The 27,950-nt window shown below is 54.7% G+C and overlaps 1 protein-coding gene across 11 annotated transcripts in view; it reads left to right on the top strand.

Annotated features, from left to right (window-relative positions):
* Window positions 1-744: 744 nt before the first annotated feature.
* The window catches only part of Speg (striated muscle enriched protein kinase), a 56,384-nt gene continuing 29,178 nt past the window's right edge, over window positions 745-27,950 (top strand). The window contains exons 1-11 of one of the 11 annotated variants that reach the window (XM_026390411.2): window positions 745-1,725; window positions 3,204-3,243; window positions 3,665-3,778; window positions 9,751-9,785; window positions 10,339-10,428; window positions 10,511-10,670; window positions 13,848-15,154; window positions 16,933-17,076; window positions 17,369-17,575; window positions 26,778-26,953; window positions 27,164-27,252. In XM_026390411.2, coding sequence (XP_026246196.2) covers window positions 975-1,725; window positions 3,204-3,243; window positions 3,665-3,778; window positions 9,751-9,785; window positions 10,339-10,428; window positions 10,511-10,670; window positions 13,848-15,154; window positions 16,933-17,076; window positions 17,369-17,575; window positions 26,778-26,953; window positions 27,164-27,252 — 3,113 coding nt within the window. In that variant the 5' untranslated portion in view covers window positions 745-974. Of the gene's footprint in view, window positions 1,726-3,203; window positions 3,244-3,664; window positions 3,779-7,881; window positions 7,930-8,882; window positions 8,926-9,750; window positions 9,786-10,338; window positions 10,429-10,510; window positions 10,671-13,847; window positions 15,155-16,932; window positions 17,077-17,368; window positions 17,576-25,666; window positions 25,934-26,777; window positions 26,954-27,163; window positions 27,253-27,950 lie in introns of those variants that run through there. The other 10 variants (XM_026390404.2, XM_026390405.2, XM_026390406.2 and 7 more) reach the window with 10 other exon arrangements.

Raw genomic sequence — 27,950 nt, forward strand, 5'->3', positions numbered from 1 at the left:
GGGCTTGCTAAGTTGCTGAGGCTAGACTGGAACTTGAATTTCTCCTGCATCAGTCTCCCAAGTCACTGGGATTACAGGATTTTGTCAGGCTCCTATGGAATTTTACAAAGTCTTGTCTTGATGTTTCTCAAAGTACAACCCTTAGACACATCAGAGTCAGCTGGGCCTTGTGTTAGATGAACAGATTCCTGGGTCCTCCCAGCCTCTCCACTGAACCAGGTCTCTTGGGATGCAGCCTTTCAGCAGGCACCATCCTTGGAGGATCATTGCTCTGGTTAGCCACCCTCCCTGATCCACCCTCCACACTGTGGCTGCCAAAGGCATTCTCCTAAAACACAAGTCTGACCACCCACACCCTGTGGTAGAACCCTATGGTTGCACCCCTGCTCTCAGATAGAGACCTTAGCAACCAAAGCCTTGTCTGGCAAGCCCCAGATCCCTTACTTTCACTGCCAACCCACCATGGGCAATCCCTCCAAACCTTTCTGATTCAGAACTCATTCTCTTCTTTCATCGTGCTCTCATTTTGCTCATGCTGTCCCTCTGCCTGCCATGTCCTTCCCACTCTTTTCTGCCTGTTGCAACCCTATCCAACTAACTACTATTAGTACAGATGAGGACTTGGAGGCTGAGAGAGGTTTGGTGTCATCCAGTGGGAGAGGGCAGGACCGCTGAGAGACCCAATCCACCCAACTGCCAGGCTCCTGGTCTTACTGTTGGCCAGATGTAATGGAGGTGCTGGGTGGCCACTGGTCCTTCGTGCTGGGCAGTCTGCTCCCTCCACTTGAGAGGTGGAGGTGGCCTCTCCGGCCTTCTCTCCCAGCACACGAAGACCATCTTCCTTTCCTCCAGCCACCAGCTGTGTGAGGCTGGGGCTCTGGGACTGAGAGGAGGGAGGAAGGGAAATGGGACTCAGCCCAGGGGTAACTTGATTCCCCTGCGTGGGGCTGAGGTGGTTGGGGGACAGGCACCCCATGAAAGAGGGGGCCTGGAACCAATCCCTAAGGATTCATTTGAGCCAGGGCTGGAAGACTGGCGATGGGGGCTCCTGGAGGGAGAGAAGGAGCCGATGGAGTCCAAGTCCCCTCCTTTGCTGCCCCCTCCCTCCACAGTTCCCTCGCAACGCAACCCGAGCCGGGGGGCCTAAAAATAGCCCCCGAGGCGCAACCGCGGCCGCCCCGGTGACCTTCTGGGTAGCACAGGCCGAAGGCGGGCGGGCAGCAGGAAGGCAGGCCGCCGGCCCCCCAGGACTCGTCTCCCAAGTCACCATCCTCCCGGGTGTCCCGTGGCCGCCTAGATCCAGCGTCCCCCCAGCCCAGCTCGCAGAGGCCATGCAGAAAGCCCGGGGCACGCGAGGCGAGGACGTGGGCACGAGGGCACCCCCCAGCCCAGGGGTGCCCCCGAAGAGGGCCAAAGTGGGGGCCGGCGGAGGGGCCCCGGCGGCCGGGGCCGGGGCTGGGGCTCCCGTCTTCCTGCGACCCCTGAAGAACGCGGCGGTGTGTGCGGGCGGCGACGTGCGGCTGCGGGTGGTGGTGAGCGGGACGCCCCAGCCCAGCCTCAGCTGGTTCCGGGATGGGCAGCTCCTGCCCGCGCCGGTGCCCGAGCCCAGCTGCCTGTGGCTGCGGAGCTGCGGGGCGCAGGACGCCGGCGTGTACAGCTGCAGGGCCCAGAACGAGCGGGGCCGGGCCTCCTGCGAGGCTGTGCTCACTGTGCTGGAGGTCGGAGGTAATGGGGAGGTGGGGCCATCCCTGGCGGGCTGGGGGGAGCTGGAGTTGAGAAGGGTTGCCCAGGCCACGTGGGCCAGGTAGCGGCTCCTCCGCCTTCTTCCCAGGTGCCCAGGCTTTTCAGCTGTGCAGGCCCCAAGTGCAGATCCAGAGGGAAATGCAGGGAAAGGGTGTCAAGGTGCAGAGGCTCCCCCACCGAAAGGTCAGAGGTCAAGGGTCAGCAGTTGGTGAGCCCAGCTTGAGACCACACTGGCCTTTTGGGGAATTCTGTAGTGGAAGCCCTCCCAGCTCTCCTGTAGAGAGAGAAGCCTCCCTGGAGAAATCCTCTTCTTCAGCTCCAGGAACAGACTTGAGAACCAGGCCATGAATCCTTTGCAGGTGTGTGCCTGTCTGAAGGAGGGGCCAGTTCCCCGGGGTCCAGGCTGCACTGTGGAGGGGGTGGGCCACTGCTGTGGCAGGGCTGGTGTGATCAGCACCAGGCAGGGCAGAAGGGTCTGGGACATCAGGAGGTGGAGCCAGGGTGGATTGACAATCACATGCATGCATGTGTGGAATACTCGTGCAGGCTGTGAAGCGCTGGATCTGTGTGGTGATACAAACAGATGTGGGAAAGGGGCGGGGAGAGGTGGGGTGGAAAACCTGTGGACCACGTCCACTAAGGTTCCAGAGTGAATTTGGGGAGGCATGGAATGGGGATGTTCTGGGCAGACCCTTGTGGAGGTACAGTTCCAGGCTGGTGGTCTGAGGCAGAAGGGAAGGACAGGGGCCTGGGCCCTGTGCTTGTGGTTCTGATGGGCCTGGTGGGGATTCTCCTTGGGTCAATATTTGGGCTTCCGTTTTTATTTTCTCATTTCCTGAGTTAGCTGAATGGTTCTTTTCTTGGTCAAAGACAGAGCCTTGGGTAGAAAACAGAATTTTGAGGAAGTAGAATGGGGGAGATGGCAAACAACTGGAAGGAGGTGTCACTGTTCCAGGAATTTGTCAGAGGACATCTCAATCCAGTTGGGTGGTCTCCTATAGGGGCCAATCCTAGGAACCTGGGGAGGAGACCCCAGGATGAAGGGAAGACCTCAGCAGCTATAGGAAAAAGGAGACTAGGAAACTGAGCTCTCAGCATCTCCTCTCCCAGCCTGACCCTGATCACTTCCCAGGGTCTCCAACTACTGGTTCCTCATGGTCTCTGTGGCCAGACCTGAGTAAGAGAAGGCTAAAGCTAACTTCTCCTGATTGGCTTAGCCACTCTTCAGGTACAGGTTTCTGCAGCCTGGGGTGATGGAGTGGAGTGCATTCTGAGCTGGGGAAGGACTGGACTTACTTAGCTCTGGTCCCCTCAGGAGTAAAGGGTGCTGAAACAACATAAATCAAAGGGTAAGGTATGTACCTTAATGAGAACAGGTGTAGGAAGGGAGAGATATTAGGTAAGATGAAGGAAGGACAGAGAAAGAGCAGTGGTCATAATGTTTGTTTAATGTTGGACAGGTCCACAGAGAACTGCTGCTCCAAACGCTTCCTTTTACAGGTGAGGACATTGTGGACCAGAGGGGAGGGAGATCTACCTAAGACATGCAGCTAGGTATGGCCATCCCATCCCAGGCTCTTAGTTTTGGCTCTGGGGGCTCTTTACTAAGAAGTTCTGAAAAGTGAGAGAGAGGGAGAGAAAGACTGAGTGAGCCTTGCAGTATTTGGGGAGTGTCTGATATGGTACAGGCCTGGCATTTCTTAAGATGGGAGCCTCCTAGTCTGCCTGGTCCCTCCAAGTGCTTAATTATCAGGGTGGCATGGTGGGCAGAGTTCAGCTCTGGCTGGGTTTAACTAGACAGAGGCTGGGTACAGTCTCCAGTCTGGGCTGCTCTGATGAATCACAGGTTTGAAGGTTGTGGGTGAGGAAAAGGCCCCTGGTGCTGTGGGGCTGGATTTGGGGCCTTTGACATTCATGTTAGAATCAGAAGAGGATTGGGCTGCAGCATGTCACATATGAGAACATGTCCAGATTGTACAGACAGAAGACAGCACAACAAACGGAAGCCTCATTCTGTCCCGCTGGAAAGAACCAGGTGGTTAACAATTATACCCTTCCCCCATGATTTGGGGGAGAGAGGCTTGGCTTTGGTGATGTTGGGAGATTCACTGATGAGTCTGGCTTCCATTTCCTTCTATTGCCCACCCCTCCACCAGTCCCTTCCCAGTGACAGCTCTTGAACAGAGGCAGCTGCACAAATATCTCAGCACTGCTGAGACTTACTCATGGAAAACTTTCTTGGTTGGAATCAACAGCAGGATTCAGGGTACTCGAGGAAGCCAAGCAAGGACCTGGCTGCAAAGAGAAGGAGGCAGTTTCCTGGCTGAGATTGTTCTTTGGCCCAGCGAGACAGGGTGATGCTAAGAGTCCTGGCAAGGCTCAGGATGGATGGGTATTGGCTAGGCCCTGGGAGGTTGGGTCCTTGAGGTGATGAGTGGGCTGCAGGCTGGGGAGTTTGGAGGGTGTGAGAAACTGGGATGGTAGTGATAGGATTTGGGGATATAGAAATGAGGAAAAAATGGGAGGTGAAGATAGTAGAAATGCAGGATGTTTATAAAGTCCTTAACTGTGTCAGGCACTCTATCCCATTTAATTATTTAATCTTCCAAACCCCAGGTTACTATTATGACAGTTAGTCATAAAAACAACTGGGGTTCAAGGAGAAAATTTACCCAAGGTCTGTCACATGGCTGGTAAGGGGGTAGGTTTGGGTTTGAGTCTGTAAGTCTGGGTCCACACTGCTGGCTCACAGAAACAGATGGGTGGGAAGGCTTCAACAAGATTCGTTATCATGAACATCTTTCTGCTGCCAACATGGCAATCTACCTTCTGATCTAGTCTCCAGCCACCGAGGCAGGCATTCTTTTCTTTCAAAACACCAGGTTTCCACCTGTACAAGCTGAGGAGCCATATGTAGATTAAGTGATGGGAACACTTTGCTACCCTCAAAGCTTGGGGCATGCGTGGCTGCAGGGGAAGCCTCTTTGTAAGGGGGTAAGAGGGAGAGGGCACGGTTGAGAGGAGGGGCAAGTGAAGGATGCCTGCCCATGTGTTAGCTGGAATTTTTCACAGGGTCTGAGGGACTTTGGTGTCAATCATAAGGTCAACAGATGGTAATGAACCATTCTGGGGACGGAAGGTATGAAGGGCAAAGTTAGAGATAGGAAGAGAGAGTCAGTTTAAGCAAAGGAAAGATAGGGAGTGCACCAGAACCCATGTTAAGAAATATTCTGCAATTTCATCTTCTTTTATTTTCTGGAATTTGAAGTGAATAGATGAAAACCCAGGAGGAAACTAGTATGGAGCTGGGAATGGGTATGGAGTGTTGCTATCCATTCATGCCAAATGCCAATCAGAGAGAGGAGGAGGGGCCAGAGTGTGAGCAGAAGGATGGCCTGGGAGGGAAGCAAGAAAAGAGCAGAGAGGAGCAGTGAGTCAAAGCCCTTGCAGGAGACACTGTGCTGATCAGAGCAGATCCTTCCAAGAAGCTCTGGGTAGAATCAGGAGGGTGGTCACTTCTCCAACTGTTTCTTAGAAAAGGATCTGGGTCAAGACAGAAAAGTGGGGACAACTGGATGAAGAAAGCTATTCTAGAAGATCCATTGTCCCCCTCCCTAGCACTCCTTATCCCACCCCACCTCTGTAGCTCTACGACCATTTATTCCCATATTTATTGAGTGCCTCTTATATGCCAATTACTGTTTTAGGTACTTGGAATACACGAGTGAAGAGGAAAAAACTAACATTCATGTCCTCCTAGAGGTTACTTTCTAGAGAAGAGAGACAGACAATATACAACAAATGTAGTAAATAGGTAAATTATACAGTGTGTCAGAAATACAGAGCAGGGTAGTTAGTGAGGGAGGGGAAAGAGGGAGAAACTGAATGGAGGCAGAAAAGAGAGACAAAGGGGAAGAGAGTGGGTGCCTGCAGCTCAAAGGAGTGTCTTCTTGAGAGATCAGGTATGGCACAAGGACTTGGATTTTCTCTAGCTAAGGGGAAATGCTGGCAACATGGAAATGGGAAACCTGAGTTTGGGAATAGCAGGAGAGCACAGCTGCCAGCCCAGGAGCAAAGGAAAATGGGGCAATCTAGGGCAAACGGCAGAGGCCCACTCTGAGAGCATGTCCCAGACCAGCACTTCAGCAACACAGGTCCAGGGCAGGAGCACAGAATCTCCCCGCCCCTCCTAGGCCCAGCTGTCCCGTCACTCACGCCCGCTGCTCATTGGTTATTTTTGCTACGGAATGTGCCAGCCCCTCGGATTCTCCTGGGGAGCAGAGGCTCAAGTTACCCCCTCTCCCATCTCAGCTACCCCATCTGGGTGGGACATCTGGGGTGTCCAGGGTCCTTTGGCTGGAAGCAGTATGGACAGACACACATGCTCTCTCAATGCACATCCCTGTGTATGGATCTGTACTTGACACACTTGCCACTGACAGTCTGGGACACAAGAACACCTGTATGTATCTGGAAGGTATAAGGTGTGACCTTAAACTTAAAAAAAAATAGGGTGCAAACTCAAATAACTTCAGGGGCCAAACAGAAACTGAAATGTGGGCGGTGCTACTGTCAGCCGCTGACTTTGAGATGCTTGTGCCACCCCAAATATTGTGCAGGTTGAATAAAACTCATTAGTCTACCTCTGAATTTATTTTAGTAACCAGGCTTTAAAGCAATAAGTTTAGAAGACACACTGACCAATCAGCTTGTGATGCTTTATGGCATAATGGTCAATCATCCAGTCATAGAATCCTGGCTCCCTCTATCCTGGCTGTGTGCGCTTGGGCAAATGTCTCCATGCCTCAATCTCATTCCCTGTTGTGAAGACTAGATGAGTTTTTTTCATACAAAGTGCTTAGCACAATGTCTAGTACAGACCAAGAAGGCAATATTTGTTAACAATTACTTAGTACTGTAGACACTAAACCATTTAACATGGTGGGATGAGAATTTCAATCAGAAGACTTGCAGACTCAGAAGCTGTGTGGCTCTGGCTAAGCCACAGGAACTCTCTGAGCCTTAGTGGCTTGTCAGTGAAGTGGGGATGGGAATGCTCATAAAAGCTTCAAGCTCATGGGGTTGCTGTTAAGTGTTGCATTTATAAAATGTCAGGTACTTGGTAAATATTAAAGAAATCTAGCTACCATGATTATTGAGAAGGACGGAATAGAACTTGGTTTATGCAAAGAGCTCATGGTGCTGAGTAGGATGATGGGGGTGAGGATAGGGTGGGTGGGGAGGGCAGTGGGGGGAACAAAAAAAAATCTGTTGAGGGCTGGGGATTTAGGTCAGTGGTAGAGGACTTGCCTAGCATGGAGGCTCTGAGTTCAATCCCAGCCTGACCCAAACAAACATCTGGTGAGTGTGCCCACTCTGCGAATAAGAGTAGTACCTCTGGGCACCTTAGTGTATGTGTGTGTGTGTGTGTGTGTGTGTGTGTGTGTGTGTAGGGCATCAAGAAATTCAAGGCAAAGGGAGGAAAGCCGTCTTAGGCTGTCTTGAGGATCCTGGGCATTTTATAGCCTGGGTCCGCGTCAGCAGGGAGCCCCCATCCCCAAGAACCCTTGAGTATGACCTAGGCGCCCCCACCCGGGCTCTGTCCTGCAGTGATTTGGGTACTGCCTGGCACCGTCTGCGTGTGCGCATGTTTGCGGAGTGAGAGAGTGGAGATGCTATTGACCTTCCAGGGCCGCCGGGCTGGAGGACGGAGGAGACGCCCTGGAGGCGGCTTTGGGCTGCCAATGAGAGTGGCCTGAGCCTGGGGCCGCTGCACCCCGCCCTTTCTGTGCCTCAGTTTCCCCATGTGCCCAGGGCCCGGGAGGCAGATGCGGGTGGAGTGGGGGCTGTCAGCAGCGGGAGCTGTCCTGTGGGCGTGCGGGAAGGCAGGTGAGGGCCGCCCCAGGGGACGCAGAGGGGCAGGAAAGGGTAGGGGCGCCAGGTGGGGTGCAGGCTTGCAGGAGAGGGCGGGCTCTGGGCGCCGCCGCCGCCTTCGCTTTACCCCCGCCGGGGCTCCCGAGGCCCGGCGGCTCCTTCCGCCACCCGCGCGGACTCCCGCCCGCTCCCCAGCTCGCCCCCGGCCCCGCCTCCGACTCCGCCCCGCCCCCGCCGTCCCCTCCTCGCCCGGCCGCCGGCCCGGCCCCCTCCCCCGCCATGAAGAAGCTGTGGGTGAAGAAGCGTTTCCAGGTGAGGGCTCCGGGGGCGGGCAGCGCAGGGAGGGGGCAGGAAGGGCTGGGCGCCCCGTAGGGAGGGCGGGTCACCGCGGCTAGGCCCGGGGGAGGGGGCGTTGGAGAGGCGCCAGCCCCACCCCAGCCTCGCGGACGGCGGAGGCCCGGTGTCTGGGCGGGGGGCGCCCCGACCCGCGTCCTGAGTGCTCAGGCCCCTCCCCAAGCTGAAGGGCAGAATCCCCTATAGTCCCCAGTCCCCGAGACCACCTGGGAGGCCACCGCTGCAGCTTCGGCGCGGGGCACCCGTTTGCTTCGCCATCTCTGGCGCCTCTGTCCAACCCCAGTCCCCGACCCCCGCCCGGCTTTCCCCAGCTCCCCACTCTGGAGCCTTCCATCTTCTGAAGCTCCTGAAAGAAACGCAAAGGGATCTTCGCTGAGCTCTAAATTCCCCCAAGCCCTGCCCTGTCCTTCGCGTACCCGGGCATCCTTCCTGCATTCCTGGGGCTCTGGCCCCTTGGGGATCCTTACTCTTTGCCCCCCCCCCCATCACCCCTTCCCCGTCCTCTTGACACCTATCCCAGGTATCTGTCCTTCCCCACAACAGGAATCTGTGTCCTTGGCCCTCCATCTCTCGTCATTCAAGCGCACCCCCTCCATTTTCTTATCAGCCATCCTGGCTACCACATCTCCTCTCCTCTATCTGGTCCCAGGCTATAAGCCTCTGTCCAGCAGGGAGTCCCAGAGTTGGACCTGCAGCCTTTCTGTTCCCTCACCTTCCTCCCCTGCTGCTGAGCCAAGCTGAGTGGCCTGGAGGAAGGCAGAGTGGATACACTCTCTACCCGGCAAGCTATGCCCCCCCCCACTGGCCCCTAGTATGCATTTTTGCCTGATATAGCAGGCTGGGACTGGGAGGTATAGGGACTCAGGAGCAAGCTTCCCCCTCAACAACTCATTCTGGCTTTTCTCTTTCAGAAAACCGGCCATTCCCGCCGGGCCTTTGGCCGACTTACCCATGGTGCGTGGACTGCTCTAGCCCATGCCCACTCCTCCTCTTGATCCATGTCCCTTCATGAGGCATCAAGGCCCCGAAGATAGCCCATAAGATGTGGGACACCCCCCCCAATTCATCTACCCACCCACCCAAGAAGGACCCCTGGGCCCTGAAGCTGAGAGAGGACCTAGCAATGGGAAGGGGGCTTATCAGCACACCCTACCATGGGCCTGGGCTCCCCATTCTTCATCTGTGAGACCAAGTGAGGAGGAGCATATTTCCATGCTATGGCAACCAGCACATGGCTCCTGCTTGTCATGGCACCCAGGGGAAAACTGAGGCACAGAACCTGATAGACTCTGGGAAGGTTAAAAAAATATGCCCAGGAATCTTTGTTTCTAACTCAAACTCTGGGCATTTTTAAAGAACCACTCACCAGTAGAAGAGAGGATTCTTGAGGAGAGTGCCTGTCCCAGCCCCATGCAGACAGATGTGGTTTCTTTTGTAAGGAAGGGTCAAAGCATAGTACAAATTTTGTAGTAGAGGGTGGGACTGACCCTTAATATTTGAAGGCCCAGGTCTGTGGCTGAACTGGGCCCAAACAGGTGTGAGTATGGCCAGTAGGAGCACCAGGAAGGGTTCAGGGTCCCAGAACCACTGGGCCAGTTGGAACAACCAGCCCAGCACATGGGGATGGCTCCCTATGCTGGGCACATCTGGTGTCCTCCTCCCCCATCTATCCCCACCAGGCACTGGGGACCCTTGTGCCCCTTCTGTCCTCCATGTCCCATCCCACAAACACTCTGATAACTGTCTGTCCACATCTCTCTCCTGCTGCTCCTATGGAAGCGAAGTTTTCCGCTCCTGCAGAAAGCAAAGTTACGGTAGGAAGCTGGCTTCTGCCCTACCCCCACTTCCCCCTCTACCCTGCCCAGCCCTGGCCTCTCCTCACCCTGCCTCAGCTGTGTACCCTGATGCCTTCCAGCTGGTTGAGGGTGCAGGACAGGCTGGCCCTGCAGTTGGTCGAGTGCCCTGACAGTTCGACTCTGAGGTGACTCCCCTTTGTTTCTGGGGAACTGGAACCCAGACTTTAGAGCCTTGGAACCTAGGACCTTGTTATTTTGGGCACCACACAGGGAGAGGAGGGGGAGGGGATGAGTCCCTGGTAAGCCATTAACTGGGCAGGAGGGAGGATGGCAGTGTTGAGGGCCCCATGGAGGCAAGGGTGAGTAGCCAGGGGGTCAGGGATGGAGCCAGGGCATTGAAGTGGGAATCTGGGCAGGGAGGTGGCAGAAGCAAAAGAGGAGAGAAGACTGGGTCCTGAAAGCCCTACCTGTGGTAAGATGGAGCTCGCTGTGGGGGAGGCAGGAGGCGACTTAGGCAAGAGTTGGAGGAGAAGGAGGAGGGCCCTGCCCACACAGACCCCTTCTTCTCCAGACTCAGAGACAGCTGAGGATGACATCAGCGATGTGCAGGGGACCCAGCGCCTGGAGCTTCGGGATGACGGGGCCTTCAGCACCCCCACGGGTGAGCTCTCTGGGTGCTCTGAGAGCAGGCAGGAGGGTTTCCCGCAAGGGGCACCTAGGTCTTACTGTGCTCCTTTCTCTAGGGGGCTCTGACACCCTGGTGGGCACCTCCTTGGACACACCCCCGACCTCCGTGACAGGAACCTCAGAGGAGCAAGTGAGCTGGTGGGGCAGCGGGCAGACCGTCCTGGAACAGGAAGCGGGCAGCGGGGGTGGCACCTGCCGCCTCCCAGGCAGCCCAAGGCAAGCACAGGCAACCGGGGCCGGGCCACGGCACCTGGGGGTGGAGCCGCTGGTGCGGGCATCGCGAGCTAATCTGGTGGGCGCAAGCTGGGGGTCAGAGGATAGCCTTTCGGTGGCCAGTGACCTGTATGGCAGCGCGTTCAGTCTGTACAGAGGACGGGCGCTCTCCATCCACGTGTAAGTAATGGCCTCACCTGGGCCTGCATTGTCCTATCTCACCATGCTGTCCTGCACCGCCCATTACTGCTCCATCAGCCTCCACCCCATCTCCCCTGCCCCATCCATCTCTGTGCACCCCCCACCCCCCACTGCTGGCCCCAGCTACACTCTTTCCACACCATTCCCTCCGTGGCCATCACCTCCCACGTCCTTCTGCTCCCACCTGTCCTGGCCCACTGTGCCATCTCCATGGTCTCATGGACCCCTCTGTCCCTTCCTCTGTCCCTTCCTTGTCTCCTCTGAGAGCTCCAGTTTGTCAGGGGCCCTCTACTGCCTCGCCCATTCAGGCTCCAGTTGTCCCTAGGATCCCCCCTGCCCCCTCCGTGCCTGCTGTCTCAGCAGCTGCTGCCTTTTCATCTCTCTGCACATTCCTGTTCCCATGTGGGCCTTTTTCTGGGAGGAACAGAACCTTTCCGCACAGCAGCTCCCGGGAGAGAAGGGAAGAGCAGGGGAGCAGGCGAGCACCCAGGAGAGAGAAGAGAACCCGAGGTGGTCAGGGGCAGATGGGGCGAGGGGCCTGCAAAAGCAGGAGGATGGACGTGGGCTGTGGGGAGGCAGAGGGCTGGGAGAAGGAGGGGCTAGAGACAGCAGGCTGGGGTGGAGTGGAGGGTTTGGAGTGACAGCAGCAGGGGGCAGGCGATTATCTTGTGGGAAACACCGAGGGTGGGGTCCAGGGTTGTCCAGGTTGGGGGTGGTAACAAGTGGAGATATTGGAGTGAAGCACTGGAGCCATTTTTGGAGATTTGGGGGCTGGCAGATACTGGAGGGAGTGCTATAGCAGAAGAGGGGAGTGGCTGATGGTAGAGGTAATGGGGGCCATTTGGGGAGCTGTGAGGGGGCCTGCTTTGTGATGGGTATGGGTATGGAGGAGGTACCTCCTTCATGGAGTAGAAAGAAGGGGTCTGGGGAGGGGGCTATTTCATAAGTGGTTGGAGTGGCCAGTGGTAGACACAGGAGAGGTCTGGTCTGGGACAGGGGCCTGGGGAGCTCCCTTGGCTTATCATTGGTGCTCCTGTACCCTGTACTGCCTCTCCTTTCTTGCCTTTCCCAGGCCCCAGCCAGAGCCTGGAGTTGCTATGGCAACTCGGAGGAACCCATTTCCTTAGTGATGTCTGGTAGAGTCTGGCCTGGAGCTCTTGGAGCTGCCGGCAAGAGGCCTCTTTTGCTGTCCCCAATTTCTCTGCAGACCTCACCCAGTTCCCAGAGGCCATTCCTCAGGGACTCTGCTACCCCTCCCCCAGAGTAGACTATACCTCTCTGCTGGTGGCTGGCTGAGGCTTTTCTGCCTCCTGGGGCACTCAAGATTACCTCCTCTGCCCCCAGCCAGAGGTGGGTCTTGCAATGTGGGTGATCAACCAAGGTAGTCTAAAACATCCTTACACTTAGGCACTCCTAGGACTCCTGGCTGGTACTGTCCTATTTCTCTTCCCTTCTGTCTCTCTAGAAACCTAAACAGTTGAAGGGAACAAGGACTCAGAAGTCAGATTCACTTAGGTTTCAACCTCAGTGCCCCATTTCCTAGCTATGTCACCTTGGGAAGACACTTAACCTGTCTGAAGCCTTGGTTTTTTGGAGTGAAGCACTGGAGTCATTTTTGGAGATTTGGGGGCTGGCAGATACTGGAGGGAGTGCTATAGGAGAAGAGGGGAGTGGCTGATGGTAGAGGTAATGGGGGCCATTTGGGGAGCTGTAAATGGGGGTAATATCAGTTCCTATCTCAAGGGGTTGGGAGGATTAAATGACTCAATGCATTTGAATTACTTTGTATATGCCTGGCCACACAGTAAATATTCAATAAGCCATTTTATATTATTTTTTAATATTTAGTTTTTAGTTGTAGTTGGATACAATATCTTTATTTATTTATTTTTATGTGGTGCTGGGGATCGAACCCAGGGCCTCACCCGTGCTAGGCAAGCGTTCTACCACTGAGCCACAACCCCAGCCCCGTTTTATAAGTTTTAAAGTTATTTCTAATGTGTCAGGTATGGTAATAGAGCTCAGATTCCTTGTCTTGTTATCTTTATGTTTGATTTCCCCCCACCAAGGGTCCATAAGGGGGAAACTGAAGTCTATCTCTTGGATATCAAAGCTCTGCTAGGTGAGGGGGTATCCTGGGCTGATAGGCTACTTCCCTCCTCATCTTGCACACTCCCTGTTCAGGCCCACTGGGTAATTACTTCTCGATTTACCCTTTGGAGGGAATTTCAGCACTTCTCAGGAGGGTTTTCAAGGATTCAGGGTTCCTTTCCCAGGGGCAGAACAAAGACAAAGGTCTATGCTGGGGCAGATTGAGCAAAGAGAACAGGAGTCTGGGTATCCTATTCCCAGGGATTCAGTTGCTGCCTGCTCTGCCCTACTGTAGGTGGTGTTAGAAATGGAGTCAGGTCTCCACAGGAGCTAGGTCATCACATGGATGGGGCACTGCTCTATAAAGTCTTGTGTTTGGTAGAGAAGGCCAGTGCCCTTCTTCTAAGGGCCACTGTGAAGGGGATGCATTCTTCTGAGGCTGGGCTGGGCTGTGGGGGCCAGCTGAGGGCAGGAATGAGTAGAAGACTGCATTCTAGAGAGGACCCCTCCCTACCCAACCCTCCTGTCTTCCCTCACCACTTCGTCTTTGGGTCCTAAACCTCATTCTTTTTTTCTCGCCCATGCTCAGTTCTGTTCCTGCTGTTCCCAGCTTCCAGGCCTGGGGGGAGGGGGCTGGCCAGAGCTCCTGGGGTTGAGTCTGTACCTGGACTCAGCCACTAGCCCAGTCTTCTGGTGCATGAGCCGCTGGCCTCTCCCCAGCCCCTGCTCTGGCTGTGCGGTTCTCCAGGGGGTGGGGGCAGGAGGGTCTGGCCCATGTCACCCCCAAGCCTGCCCAGCATGTCCCACCGCCTAATCCCTGTCACAAGCTGAGAGTCTAGGAGGGGAGGCTCCCTGAATCCTCTACCCCTCTTGGTCTTGGTTCTGCAGCAGCATCCCTCAAAGTGGACTGCGCAGGGAGGAACCTGACCTTCAGCCTCAGCAGGCTAGTGAAGCCCCGCGTCCTCGCCCTGCCCCTCCGCCTCCTTCCAAGTCCGCGCTGCTCCCGCCACCATCCCCTAGGGTGGGTAAGAGGGCTCCACCAGGACCCAGCGCCCAGCCCCCAGCCACCCCCACATCGCTCCATCGGCGCACTCAAGAGCCTGAGCTACCGGAGGACGCCACCGCGGAAGAGAAACGAGGCAAAAAGTCCAAGTCATCGGGGCCCTCGCTGGCGGGTACGACAGAGTCCCGGCCCCAGACGCCACTGAGTGAGGCCTCAGGTCGCCTGTCGGGGCTGGGCCGCTCACCGAGGTTGGTGCGAGCCGGCTCCCGCATCCTGGACAAGTTGCAGTTTTTTGAGGAGCGACGTCGCAGCCTGGAGCGCAGCGACTCGCCCCCAGCGCCCCTGCGGCCCTGGGTCCCCCTACGCAAGGCCCGCTCCCTGGAACAGCCCAAGTCCGTAGGCGACGCTGCGTGGGGCATACCTGGGGCCTCTCAGGAGGAGCTGCAGGCGCCACAGGGCAGTGTGGCCGAGCGGCGCCGCCTGTTCCAGCAGAAGGCGGCCTCGCTGGACGAACGCACACGACAGCGCAGCCCTGCCTCTGATCTCGAGCTGCGCTTCGCGCAGGAGCTGGGCCGCATACGCCGCTCCACTTCGCGGGAGGAACTGGTGCGCTCCCATGAGTCCCTGCGTGCCACCCTGCAGCGTGCCCCATCCCCTCGAGAGCCTGGAGAACCCCCACTCTTCTCCCGGCCCTCTACCCCCAAGACTCCACGGGCTGTGAGCCCTGCCGCCACCCAGCCTCCTCCTCCCAGTATTGTGGGCAAGTCTGTAGAAGAGCCTGGGAGGCCCAGAAGCCGTGGCCCTTTGGGCAGGACAGAGCCTGGGGAAGGCCCACAGCAGGAGGTTAGGCGGCGTCGGGATCAGTTCCCACTCACCCGGGGCAGAGCCATACAGGAGTGCAGGAGCCCTGTGCCGCCCCACAATGCTGATCTCCCGGAGGCCCAGACGAAAGCCCCCTCGGGTCGGAAGCGGGAGCCCCCAGCGCAGGCAGTGCGCTTTCTGCCCTGGGCCACACCGGGCCTGGAGGGCGCTGCTGTGCCCCAAACCTTGGAGAAGAACAGGGCAGGGCCTGAGGCCGAGAAGAGGCTGCGCAGAGGACCAGAGGAGGATGGTCCCTGGGGGGCTTGGGACCGAAGAGGACCCCGCAGCCAGGGCAAAGGTCGCAGGGTCCGACCTACCTCTCCTGAGCTCGGTAAGGCTGCTGAAAGGGTTGGAAAGGTGCCCAGACCTGGCTGGGAGGGGATTTGGGAGCAACAAGACTGCCTGGCAGTAAGGAGGGCCTTGCTTGGGACTGGTAGGCTGCTCTGAGGGTGCTGTTTGCCAGAGAACATATTGATACAGGCTCGGGTTGGAGTGACAGACTGTGAAGGTCCTGTGCTAGATCTTGCCATTGGTGAGTTAGGAGTGTGAGTGTGAGTGTGTTTGGATGCCAGGGTGAGCAAAGGCTGATGCCCACATATCTGCCATAAGTTCACAGAGGTCCAGTGGCTTCCTGGGTTGTTGGGTCAAGGACCCACAATGAGAAGAGGCACTGGTGAGAACCTAAGCAGTGCTCAGCAACCTCCATTCCTCTATGGGGGAAGAGAGGGTAGCTGGTCTCAAATTCCTGTTACAGGCAAGCATTGCGTTAGTTAACCCCTTACTCTGCCCTTCCCTTCCCAGCACCATATGTCAGCCTACCCATGGCCGCTAAGGTCTTACCCAACCTCTTCTCTCCCATACTCACATCCTGCATTGCTGAACTAACTGGTCCCTACACATACTTGTTTTTGTGTTGTCTTCCTGCCTTTCTGTGGGTGATGAGCAACATCAAGGACAAGTGCTGCTGCCCCTAACCCTGCCCATCCTGAACAGCAACTTGGGGCCCACTTCTGGAGAGGCAGAGAGAGCTATCCTTGACTTGCTCCCACTCCCTACTGCTTTTCCACACTGTATCTAGGAGACCCTGCCAGTGTCTTTCTTATTGTGTTTATCACCCTGTATTTTTCTTCATCAAAGTTATTTTGCATTTAAGTGTTACCACCTCAGAATCTTTAGAGATGATTAGGCTCCAGTCCATCATCCTACTGACAACCATTATTATATACCCACTATGTCCCAGGTGTTGTGTTAACTAGGCCCATAAGGATGTTATCTAATTTAGTCTGTTTGCCAGTTCTGCAGAGTATTGCATGTTATCCCTCCATCTTCCAGATAACATAACTGAGACTCAAAGATTATCTCATTTGCCCAAGATGATATAGTTAGAAAACAGCAAAATTGGTATCTTTGCAGCCCTTTTAGCTGCCTACATTGTCCTTTATCTAGCTCATAGAATGTCAGAGTTGGAAAATACCCAGAAAGAACCATGACAGCGTAGTCTCTTTTTATATAAGCAGGGATCACATCTTATTTCCTGTTATAGTCTGGGTACCCATCAGTATGCAATGTAGTGAGTGCAGTGTTACTGTCTGGTGAAGGAGGAATGGAAGCTGATCCTCTGAGGCCCATCCAATCCCCCTGCAGCTCCCTGTTTGTCATATGGTAGCCTCACAAATGTGACAATTTCCCACATATTACCTTTTGTAGCTATTGTTGCTGCTCGGTCTTGGTTTGCTGGTAGCTTGTCCTCTGTCCGTTCGAGCTTATATAGTCTTGTGTCCCCTTGGAGTGCCTTGCACAGGGTCTGCTGTGCCACATGTGATGAACAGTTCTTGTGAAGGTGCCTATCACAGCACATCCCCACCTTCCTCTAGAAACCAACACTAACTGTGGTCTCAGCTGCCCTGTCCTGGTGAAGAACCTTCCTTCTGAAATTTTCTTTTCTCTATCTTAGGACTTTCAGTAAAGAGATCTTAATCCCTACCAGAAGCCCGGATCTCTGGGTTTTGGTACTTTCCAAGACACAGGCCTGCCAACATGCTTTCACCCCGAGTCATTTCCACAGAGATCACATCCCCCTCATCACTCATGTCACCCCTGTGTCTGCAGAGTCTTCGGATGACTCTTATGTGTCTGCTGGAGAAGAGCCCCTGGAGGCCCCAGTGTTTGAGATTCCCCTGCAGAACGTGGTGGTGGCCCCAGGGGCTGATGTACTGCTTAAGTGTATCATCACCGCCAACCCCCCACCCCAAGGTAAGCTTCAGGTCTTGAGGTGCAGAGCATGTGGGACAGGGAGAAGGAGCCTCCCCTAGAATCCTCTGAGGGGGTGGGTGGGAGGAGAGGAGTCTGCCTGTCTTCAGGAAGATGGCTCAGGACTCCCTAGAGAGAAAAGGACAGCCTGGGCTTCTGGAGTGAGGGCAGACTCCTCAGAATTCCCGACAGGCAGAACAAGGAATGGTTTGAACCTTTGTGTGGGAGGGGTGGAGTGAGGTTTCCCCAGTGAGCCTCTGGCCGTAGTGAGTTGGTTCTCGTTGCTTCCCCACAGTGTCCTGGCTCAAGGATGGGTCCACGCTGCACAGTGAGGGCCGCCTTCTCATCCGGGCTGAGGGCGAGAGGCACACTCTGCTGCTCAGGGAGGCCCAGGAGGCTGATGCGGGGAGCTATATGGCCACTGCCATCAACGAGCTGGGCCAGGCCAGCTGTGCTGCCTCACTGGCTGTGAGACCTGGTAGGAAGCCCACCAAACCCAGGGGTGGGTGGGGGGTGAGCTGTGATCCTTCCCTCCTAGTAGATGTGAGGCCATAGGCCCAAGCTCCTTTCCCACTTGCAAATGAGAGTGCTTGGGCTCTCAGTCATCTTGCAGAGTCCCTTCTCTGTGGGCCTCTCTGGTCCCGTCCTTAGGGCAAGGATCAAATTCCCAGGACAGGCACCAGGCTGGTCAATTCATGAAGTCAGTAAAATGTGTCTTTAGACATCCTATAACCACCAACTTCCCCCGCCAATTCCCCTGAACAGGGTCCTGTGGGGAAGGCGAATTGTCTTTGAGTCTGAGAAAACTAATCTCTCAGCCCAGAGGGCTTAAGATCCACCAGGAGCTTTTTATGTTATTTTTCCTATAGGAAAGCCCCAACCCTGTAAAAATAGAGGCTTTCAAGTGTCCCTGCTTCCTGTTGAACCCCAAACCTTAAAGAAGGTGCAGCTGAGAACACCTTCAGGATGGCAGTATGGAGCTGCCTTGTTTTCTATTTTTATAGAAGCTCTCACTTGGTGTCAGACTACTTCCTTTGGGTTTCAGTCCAGTTTCTTTCTGGCTCAGGCAAGGGCTGGACTGGTGTCAGTGTATGTGACCAGTTCTGTTCATTCAGGTGGCTGGGCCTGACAATGCACTGACCCTGCACAGTGGGGCAGAGAGAGGGGAGGATGGTAGGGGTTGTCACAGAAGGAAAAGACAGAGACTCAACCTGCAATCAAGGGGATTACCATTGGGTGTCCAAATCTAGCTCAGAGGACCTAGGCTGGAGGGCATCTAAGCACAGATGAATTCAGTTTGGAGATGAGTCTAGCAGTGGTCAGTGTTCTAGGATATTTGCACTGAGACAGGAGAGCCTGGAGGAGGCGGGGTTTAGACTGCAGAAGGAGGGGCAGGACATGCCAGGAGGGGGAACAGCACATGCTGTTCTGTGCCTTTCTTCCACTCAGTGCTACAGGACAGCAGATGACAGCCCAGCCCGTGTGCCTGGTCCCAGGGCGTTAGCACTTTCAAAATGCAGGAGCTCTTGGTGGGGTCTGGCACCGCAGCTGTGCCATGTTAGCTCCTTTGATAGCACCTTATGTTTTTGTGGAGCAGCAGGTCCTCATCTTGCTTCACCTCCGTGTCCCTCCCAGGAGCCATGTTCAAGGCTCGCTGCCTCTTCTTATCCCTCCCACCTTGATGAATCATACCCATCCCTCCACTACGCGTTTCCGTCCTCCCATCACCTCTGGGATCTGGCCTCTGACTCAACTCCCAGGTCCCCTTAGGGGGCCCAGGCCTGGCTCCAGGACTCCAGTCAATACCTGGCTTGGGCTGAGAAATGGCAAGGGGTAGGGTGGGGGTGCCTGAATATTGGCTAAGAGCCATTTGGGAGCCTTTTAAGGTTGGGAAGGCGGCTTGGGGCATGGCAGCTGTCAGCACTTGACAGGGAGTTCTGTGTTTGCCACATTGAATCTCCCCGAGCTTCAGTTTCCTCATTTGTAAACCAGAGATAATTATACCATCCTCACGGATGAAAGCGAATGTGCGAACGAGCTTTATGAACTGTAAAGCTGTAGACAAATGTTAGTTGTTAGCGTTCAGGGATGGTGTTGTGCACACTAACTCAGCTTTCCAGGAGGACCTGGGGAGCACCTTACCCTTTCCTGTCCCTTTCTTCAGGCTGTCTGGGGCTTTGGGACTCCACTTCTGCCTTGCAAACCTTGTAACCCCCTGGTCCCTCCCTATTTCCCAGCCCCTGGATTCTCAGACTGTTGCTGCATCTTTGTTTCTCCTCTGCCCTGGGGAGCCAGAAAATCTTCAGCACAGAAGTTGGTTGTACCAGGCTTTATGAGCAGCCCCATAAGTCAGACTGGCTCCAGGGCCCCTGGGTCCAAGGGGCTGGCGCGCTAGTCCAGCATCGTCGATGATTGTAATAGAGCAAGCTGACTTTCTTACCCTACAAGGCACTGTTTGGTCCAGAGTAGCTGGATGGGGGCCAGTGGATCCAGAGAGCCGCCCGAGTGAGTGGAACCAGTGGTGGCACAGATATTTGACAAGGGAGGGGGTCTCAGGCCTAGAGTCTGTAGGCAGTGGTTCAGGCTGTGGGGAGGGGGGGGAGTGTCTGGCTGTGGGGGCGTGGGGAGCAGGTGGAGGGAGGGAGTGGGTAGTGTCTTGTGGGAAGAGGCCCTGTACAGAGCCACTGTCCTCTCTTACTACTTCCCCACCCCCACACCCAATGCCATGGAAACCAGGGCTGGCTGCCCAGTGTGCTCCTGGGGTGCCCACCCCAGCAGGGCCTGCTTTTGAGAGCCCACAGATTTTATTCCTGTTTAGGAACCACAGTAACTAGGGAATGGGCAACTAGAAAATGCAGCCTGGTTTGGGGGGCAGGCTCTGTGCAGGCAGGACCTGGTGTTACCAGCTCTGGCCGCTCCTCCCCAGCCCTATGTCCCTCCCACCCTTGGAATAACTGTCTCAAAGCTGGGGAGTGGATGGGGATGGGTGGCTGGTGAGTGTGAGAAGTACTGCTGCTGCTGCATCCAGCACACAAGAATTTATAGAGTGCCATGTCCTTTTCCCAAATCCTTTCATGTCTTTTTCATTGATTTATGTTGAGATAAAATATATGTGTGTGTATGTGTGTGTGTGTGTGTGTGTGTGTGTGTATAATATATATATCTCCCTTGAAGGGACCATGACATTTTACAGATGGTGATATTTCCATTTTACAGATGGAGAGACAAATACATGGAGACTCTAGTGACAAAGCTAACACTAGGCCAGCAGCCTTTATTGAGCTTCCACGGTCTGCCTGGGATTGTTATAAATGATAAGAGACTTAGAGTAGAAACAAATAAACTTAGCATGAATAGCAGATAAAAAATAATATCCCTAATTAGCATTTACTGAGCACTGTTGATTGGGTAATCATATTCAGTCCATCCCTGTGAGGTGGGTTCTATTATTATGCCCAGGTTACAGATGAGGAAACTGAGACTGGGAAAGCTACTGCAAGTTGCTTTAGGCCAGTGCTGATCAATACACCTTTCTATGATAGTGGAAGTGTTCGGTATCTGCCCTGTCCAGTGTGGTGGCCACTAGCCACATGTGGCTGTTGAGTGTTTGAAATTCAGCTGGTCCAACTGAGGAACTGAATTTTTTTGGTGGGGAGGTGCTAGGGATTGAACCCAGGGCCTCACATGTAATAGGCAAGTGCTCTACCACTGGGCCACACCTTTAGCTGGAACTGGGGTTTTCATAACTGTCATTTTTATTGAATGCATTTTGATAGTTTAAGTGTCCTTGTTGGATACTGAGTCCTAAGTGCACCGGGCCAGTTGGAGGCTTGAGACATTCTTTAAAACGCCTTCTCAGGGTTTCTCAAGTAGACACCCCTAACCACTACACTGCCCACTTTCCTTTTACTCTGAAGAGGTTCAGGGTTAGGGCTTGTGCAGAGGGGCAGCTCGGGCCTCTGTGGGTGGGTCAGATTGGGGGTTTTCTCAGCTTATTTTGTTGATTCCATGCCTCCATCATGGCTATGGTCCTGTTTGTTTCCTCTGGTGCCTGGAGGGAGCACACCTGGCTCTGCCCCACTGTAGGCTCTGACAGGAGGCCTTTCTGGTGCCGGGCCTCCATCCCACAGCCTGCAGCCCTCTGCTCAGGCACAGGTCTCATGTGTTTGAGCCCAAGGCTGTAGCATTTTCTACTCAAGCCTTTGGCCTTTTCCCTTTACCTTGGCTGCAGCTTTCTTATCTGTAAAATGAGGATCATCCTGACTCATGGGCTATATGCTCAAAAAGACTCCGAGCTGTGTGAGGAGGATGAGTTGGCTGCAGACGTTTGGACTTGGGATGTGGCTTGTCAAGACTCCTTCTGGTCTTGCTCATATGATCAGCACTATCACAACAGGAAAGAGGCTGTTTATTGGCAGCCATGAATGCAAAAGGCAAGGAAGAAAATCATATCACCAAATTCTACACCCCTTTTCCTCTGCCTTAGGTCCCTGGCCACAGCTACATAGTTGCAGGGTCTTCCTGGTGATGACAGTGCCTGCAGATGGAGGGAGTCTTGGAAAGCCACATGACCCGTGTTGTCCATTAGGATGGGGGTCTGGACAACACCTGAAAAAGCAAGGTGGCATGGCTCATTCAACCAGACTCAGTCCCTCCTCCCAACTCCTATCTGTCAGCAGCAGGTGTACCCATGGACCACTCCCCAGGACTCTTACCTAGAATGCAGTTGATTGCTCTCAGCCTGTCCCAACGACAGAAACCTAATTTACCATGAGTGCAAACCCTTTATCTAACCTGGAACAACCCAATGTAATTATATGTGAGAAATTCAACACTTGCCTGGATAGGTCAGGCTAACCATGTGAAATTTCCTCTAGTACTTAATACACTTTAAACCAAACCTGAAACACTCTCAGCCTAACCCTTCTCCTTGTCCAGGGGAGACAGTCATGTCAGCACCCTCTGGAAATTCCTACCTCTTGGCAGCCCGCATCCTCCTTTCCCCTCACTTTCCTGTGGTGGGATCACTTAGCAGCTATTTCAAGAGAGGCCCATGGAGCCTGGGTGTGATGGTGCATACCTGTAATCCCAGTGACTCAGGAGGCTGAGGCAGGGGATCACAAGTTCGTAGCCAGCCTGGGAAACTAGTAAGAGCCTGTCTCAAAATGAAAAATAAAAAAGGGCGGGGGATGTAGCTTGGTGGTAGAGTACCCTCAGTTCAATCCCCAGTGCACACCCCCCCCCCAAAAAAAAAGAGAGGAAGGAGAAGGAAATACAGAAGAAGAAATGCCTGTGGGGATCTACTAGCCACAGGTAGAGGACAGGGTTTGCAAGGCCAGGCTGCATAGGAATGCTGGCCAACCTCCAACACGTTCCTCCCTTCCTCAAAAATCATAAGAGCTCGTCTTGGCCTTTAGAGTAAAGGCCACATGCTTAAGCTGGCATCCACCTTCTGGATTCATAGAGGCCAAAAGCCTAAGGATGCTCCAAGAGAGGAGGCAGCAAGAGGTACCTGTTTTCATCACCCATCTCTGTCATCAGTTGAGCTACCGGCCTCTGTGCCTGTACATTTTTCCTCTGAACATTTCTTCATGCAGGTTCATCGTCATGGACTGCTTTTCCCTTTTCCCTGCTTAAACCAAGTTCTAATTCAATACCACCTCTGCTCTCAGTTGCCTCTTTCTCCCTGAGCCAAAAGTCATCACCAGCTGTCTGTACTCTTGTGGTTCTTATCTGCTCCCCGCTTGCCATCTCGTCATTCTTTCCTGCTTGCTATTCTAGTCATCTATGTATCTGGCTTGTCTTCCCTACCAGCCAAAGGCACCTGAGGACATGACCATGCCTTCTCCACTCCTTAGCCCTTGATGCCACACTAGGAGTCACTCCTGGGCAGCTGGGGACTGTGTAGACCACAAGGATTGAGTGTGAGGTAGCAGTGGGGGACTGAGAGCCCAAGAAACTCCAAGCCCTGGGTAATACACAGAGGTAGGGCAGGACATACAGCTGCAGGGGGTAATGAGACTCTGCCTAAGAGTGGTGGTTGTGATGGCAGAGTTCTCAAAGTATGGTCCCCAGACCAGCAGCATCAACATCCCTTTGGGAATGTGTTAATAAATGCAGACTATTTGCCCCAAACCAGACCTACTGAATTCAAAACTGGGGGGAGGTCCCAGCAGCCCATGGTCTAGGGAACCCTCCAGGTGATTCACAGTAAACTTTGGAACCCACTACCAAGCTGGGCGCAGTGGCGCATGCCTATATTCCCAGTGGCTCAGGAGGCTGAGGCAGGAGGATCTCAAATTCGAAGCCAGCAACTTAGCAAGACCCTGTCTCCAAATAAAAAATAAAAAGGGCTGGGGGTGGGCTCACTGATTAAGCGCCCCTGGGTTCAATCCCTGGTACAAAAAAAACAAACAAAAAGCACGCCAGGGAGAGAGAGAGAGAGACAGGGAGGGAGGGAGGGGGCAGGTGGGCATGCACTGGCTTAAGATGAGAGGCCAACTGGTGTGGTGGGAAGTGTGTGGACTGTGGAGTCAGACCTTATCTGTTCAAAGCCCTGCTGTGAAGTTGGATGGCCAAGTGTGCTAGGACTTAGTGAAACTACCTCCTAGGGTTGTCCTCCTCCCATGAGGGTTGGCAGTGGTCCCTACACTTTCATGTGCATAAGAATCACCTGGAGTGTTTTTGAAAAATGTGGTTTTTTGACCTCCCATTTCAGAAAATCTAATTTTATAGGCTGGGAAAGGCCCAGGAATATTTCAAAATAAGCTCCCAGGTGGTCCTGGTGTGGGTGGCTCAAGGATCATTCTGAGATAAAGGGCCTTGTGTGATGCCTTTCATGTGCTGGATACTGGCAGTGGTGGCTGCAGCCATCTCTGTGGGGAGACTATAGCAGGGGACATTAGAAACTGTTGGGATGTTGGGACCAGCAGAATGCTCTGGTCTGGGGAGGGACAGTTCTCTGATTTGTGGGTTACCCAACACCAGTGTTTTCATGAAGTGTTTGACCCAGGGGTTGTGTTGGAAAGGCAGATATGGGCCTAGGGTCAGCACAGGGGGTGGAGGGCAAATGTGAAGGGGTGGTCCTTCCATGGCATGCTGAGTGTATGTGCCTCTGCGATTTGGCAGGGTGTGGGAGCACTTGCTCCCTACTTCCTGGCTAGTGTAACTATGTCTCCCACAGTGAGAGCTGGGCTTGTGGGTAGAGCACAGCTGGAATGTTAAGGACTGGCCACAAAGGTGGTTTTGACCATAAGGCCATGACATCTGGTACCCGAACATGATGTAGAGCTCCAGGATCCTCCATCAGTCTCTTTGGCCATGCAGTTTGGGGTTATGTCAGGGCAGAGACCACTATCTTCTCTCAAAGAGGCCTGGTTGTGCTTCTCTGGTGTCTGAGCCTCCTGCCTGGGCCACATCCCCTCTGGGAGGGGCTTGAGGACTGCAGCTCACTCTGGCTGGATGCCCCCTGGTACTGTTCCTCCAGAGACCACCAGGGGTCGCTAAAGCCCCTGCAAACCTCACCAATCCAGCACAAATCTCCCTCTTCCCTGGGAGGCACCATAGCACTGTCCATCAGGGAGGTGACCCTGGATCAGGACTCCCAACTCCATGGAGGGGAGATAGGCATCCACCTCCAGGGATTGTGCCTATGATCTCAGTGTCAGCTGGGAGCCTTTGGCACCAAGTGCCATTCTGAACACCCCCACCCCCTACCTCAAGACAGCCAGCCTGAATGGTGGCCCCTCCTTCCTCACTGGCAATGCTGGGAAACACAGGTCATAGCTTGAGAATGTGGCTCTGGGCGGGGGTGAGGAGATAGGAGGAAAGACATGTGGCCCCAGCTCAACAACCCCTTCTCTCTTGCTCAGTTTCCAAGTCCCTTCCCCAACCCAGATGCAAATGGGTACTAGTTAAAGGGCGGTTGGGGAAAGTAGCCCCCACTCTCCTCGGCCTTGGCCCTGGTGAGGCTGATGGGTAAAGGTAGGTTGCCAATAAGTGTCCCAGAAGAGCCTGCCATGAGGACTGAGTGTAGGCCTGTGCCCTGGGGTGGCTGCTGGGCTGACCTGCTATGGCAGTCCTGGCGAGATGGAGAAGGGGCTCTGGGATCCCTCAAGTTGGGAGGGACATCTCTGGGAAGGAAGGTGAAGATCTCACATTTCTCTGATCCTCCGTGCCAGAGAAAGCAGGGCATGGCCTGGCTCTTCCGTATTGGAGGCTGATCAGTGTCTTCCCAGGCTGGCGAGCCTGGTGGTTTGGTCAGCAAAAGGGGCAGCACAGGGCCATTGCCATCGGCACCTCCTTTGGTGGACTTGTCAACATTAATGGATCACACAAAGGTCTTGAATGCCACAGTGTGGTGCCTCCCCACCCCATCTTCCTCTGGGGACAGAGGCCCCCATGCCTAGAGTCCAGCCCCGCTGAGGGGCTCTGCTCTTGTCAGTGTCCAGAGCTGTAAGGAGAGGAAAGGCAGAGCGCTGCTTGGGAATGAGCAGGCAGCTAAATTCAGCTGGGCTGGCTCTGCCCCTCCCTCTCTTCCCCCTCCACTCCAGGCCAGGCTGCCTGTGTGCTCAGCAGGCGCCACCTTCCCAGCCCACCACCTTCCCAGCCCAGCCTGCCAGCCACCCAGCCTCTTGCTGGCCACCCCCACCTTCTCTGTCCCCCTCCAGGCTCCTTCCCCTCCCCCAGGGGCAGCTCAGTGCTGGGCCTCCCCAGGGTCCACCAAGTGGGGCTGGGCAGGCTGGGCTCCTGCTCCCTGGGGAGCCAAGGCGGGGTGGGCAGTGGGCAAGCAGCAGGAGGGCCTGGTGCCAGGACAGAGCCTTCGGAAAGGTGCAGGCTGAGGTCCGTGTGCAGTCTCAGGGTGAGTTGGGGTGCAGCCCTGCTGGGGGCTTGGGTTAGGGGAACCAGGAGGAGGGGCCAGGGGGCTGTGGCAGATTCATGTCTGTATTTGGCAGTCGGGTAGAAGCCAGCTCAGTGAGGCTGGGCCCCCAGCCAGTTGCGGGGGAGGGCGTCAGGGCCCTGGGGACACCCCTCCCCCAAGGCAGACTCTAGTCCCCCTGCTCTTCCCTAGGCTGAGCTGCCCTTTTCTGTCGATGACTCTAACTGCTTTCTCACCCCCTGAGAGATTTGGGGTCCCCATGCTCTAGAGCTGGGGCTAACAGGTGCCCCTGGGGTTTCTGTGGCAGGAAGCTGAGAAGGGAGGGGGAAGGGCAGACTGGACAGTGCCACCTCATTGGCCCTGGACCGAGATCAGGATAGGGCTTGTCTGGGGTGTGTATTCCTCTGTTCCAAGCCCAGCTCACCTAAGAAGCAAGTGTCTTGGCTTTGCTGCTGTGGGGTCCCAGAGGCCAACACCACCTGCTTTTTTTAAATCCTATCTATGTTAGGATATGGATCCCCTGCTCCAGTGGAATTCTGGGTCTCCCTCAAGGCCCAGGAGCAGCCCCTCTGTTGGCTGAATCCTTTGCATCAGGCCATTTCCAATGAGTCCCCTCCCAGGGGGTTCGGTCTTGGGGCAGAGTCTAGCAGTGGAGGAATCAGGAGCTCAGGGAGAGGAAGTGCCTGGGCACAGCAAACCCCCAGAGACCAGGAGTGAAGTCAGGGCAGGGCCCACAGGAATGGCCTCAACTAGGCTCTGGGGACATTTCCAGCCAGCTGTCTCTCTGCCTCCTCCCTCTCCTGGCATCCCTCTGTCTCTCTTCCAGGTGGGTCCACATCCCCTTTCAGCAGTCCCATCACTTCTGACGAGGAGTACCTGAGTCCCCCAGAGGAGTTCCCAGAGCCTGGGGAGACCTGGCCCGGAACCCCCACCATGCAGCTCAGCCCCAGCCAGAACCACCGTTCTTCTGACACTGGCTCCAAGGCACCCCCCACCTTCAAGGTCAGATTCCTGGTCCAGGTCTGTGTGGACCTCCATCCCTTTGTGTCCCCCTTGTTCTTCAGGAGGACCTAGAACTTTGTCCCATTAACTCTTCTTAACCAGCCTCAGTCAGCTTGGTATGGAAGAGACCACTGTCCCAGATCTCCCAGTCCCCAGGAGTCACTGCTATGCCCTGACTGTCATCCCTGACACTTTGGAGTTCCCCTTTAGGTCTCACTCATGGACCAGTCAGTACGAGAAGGCCAAGATGTCATCATGAGCATCCGTGTGCAGGGGGAGCCAAAGCCTGTGGTCTCCTGGTGAGTAGCAGCCACTCACAGGTCTGGGCCCTGTGAGCTGGCTTTGGAGGAAGGGAGTGATACCTGAGGGGCCTTCCCCAGGTGTTGGTCTAGGTGCAGCGGTACTACTCGCCAGCACACCCTGCCCCTTGTCCTGGTGCTCCAGGATTATTTGGGGTTCCCCTTTTGGGGAGAGATTTGAATAATGAATGGTTTCATGTCTTCCCACTTGAGACCAATGGGGAGTCCTCTCAGCCCTGAAAGAAGGCTGCCCACCCTTACCCCATCAGTTGATGGTAAGGTTACTATTTTTTTTAATACCTTTATTTTATTTTTTTATTTTTATGTGGTGCTGAGGATCGAACCCAGGGCCTCACATGTGCTAGGCGAGCACTCTTCCACTGAGCCACAACCCCAGCCCTGGTAGGGTTACTTTTGAGGCTCATTCTCTACCCAGCCCTGGGCTGGACCCAGTCATCACAATTTGTTTCTGAACTGCCCAAACCCAGAGTTAAATGTGGGTCTCAGCTGGGATGCCCGGAACAGCCATTACTCAGCATGTTTTTCTATTGGTTTTCGGTTCTATTTTTCATTTTTAATTGATCGGCTGATTTCCTCTGTGATTTTTTAGAACGTTTAAGTTCTTTCACATCCCTTTTGGGAAGTGGGAGAGCTGTCTTTCTGGAAAAATAAAAATAAGACACAGGGAAATTTAAGGA

The sequence above is a fragment of the Urocitellus parryii genome, chromosome 1, assembly GCF_045843805.1.
Source record: "Urocitellus parryii isolate mUroPar1 chromosome 1, mUroPar1.hap1, whole genome shotgun sequence".
NCBI lineage: Eukaryota > Metazoa > Chordata > Mammalia > Rodentia > Sciuridae > Urocitellus > Urocitellus parryii.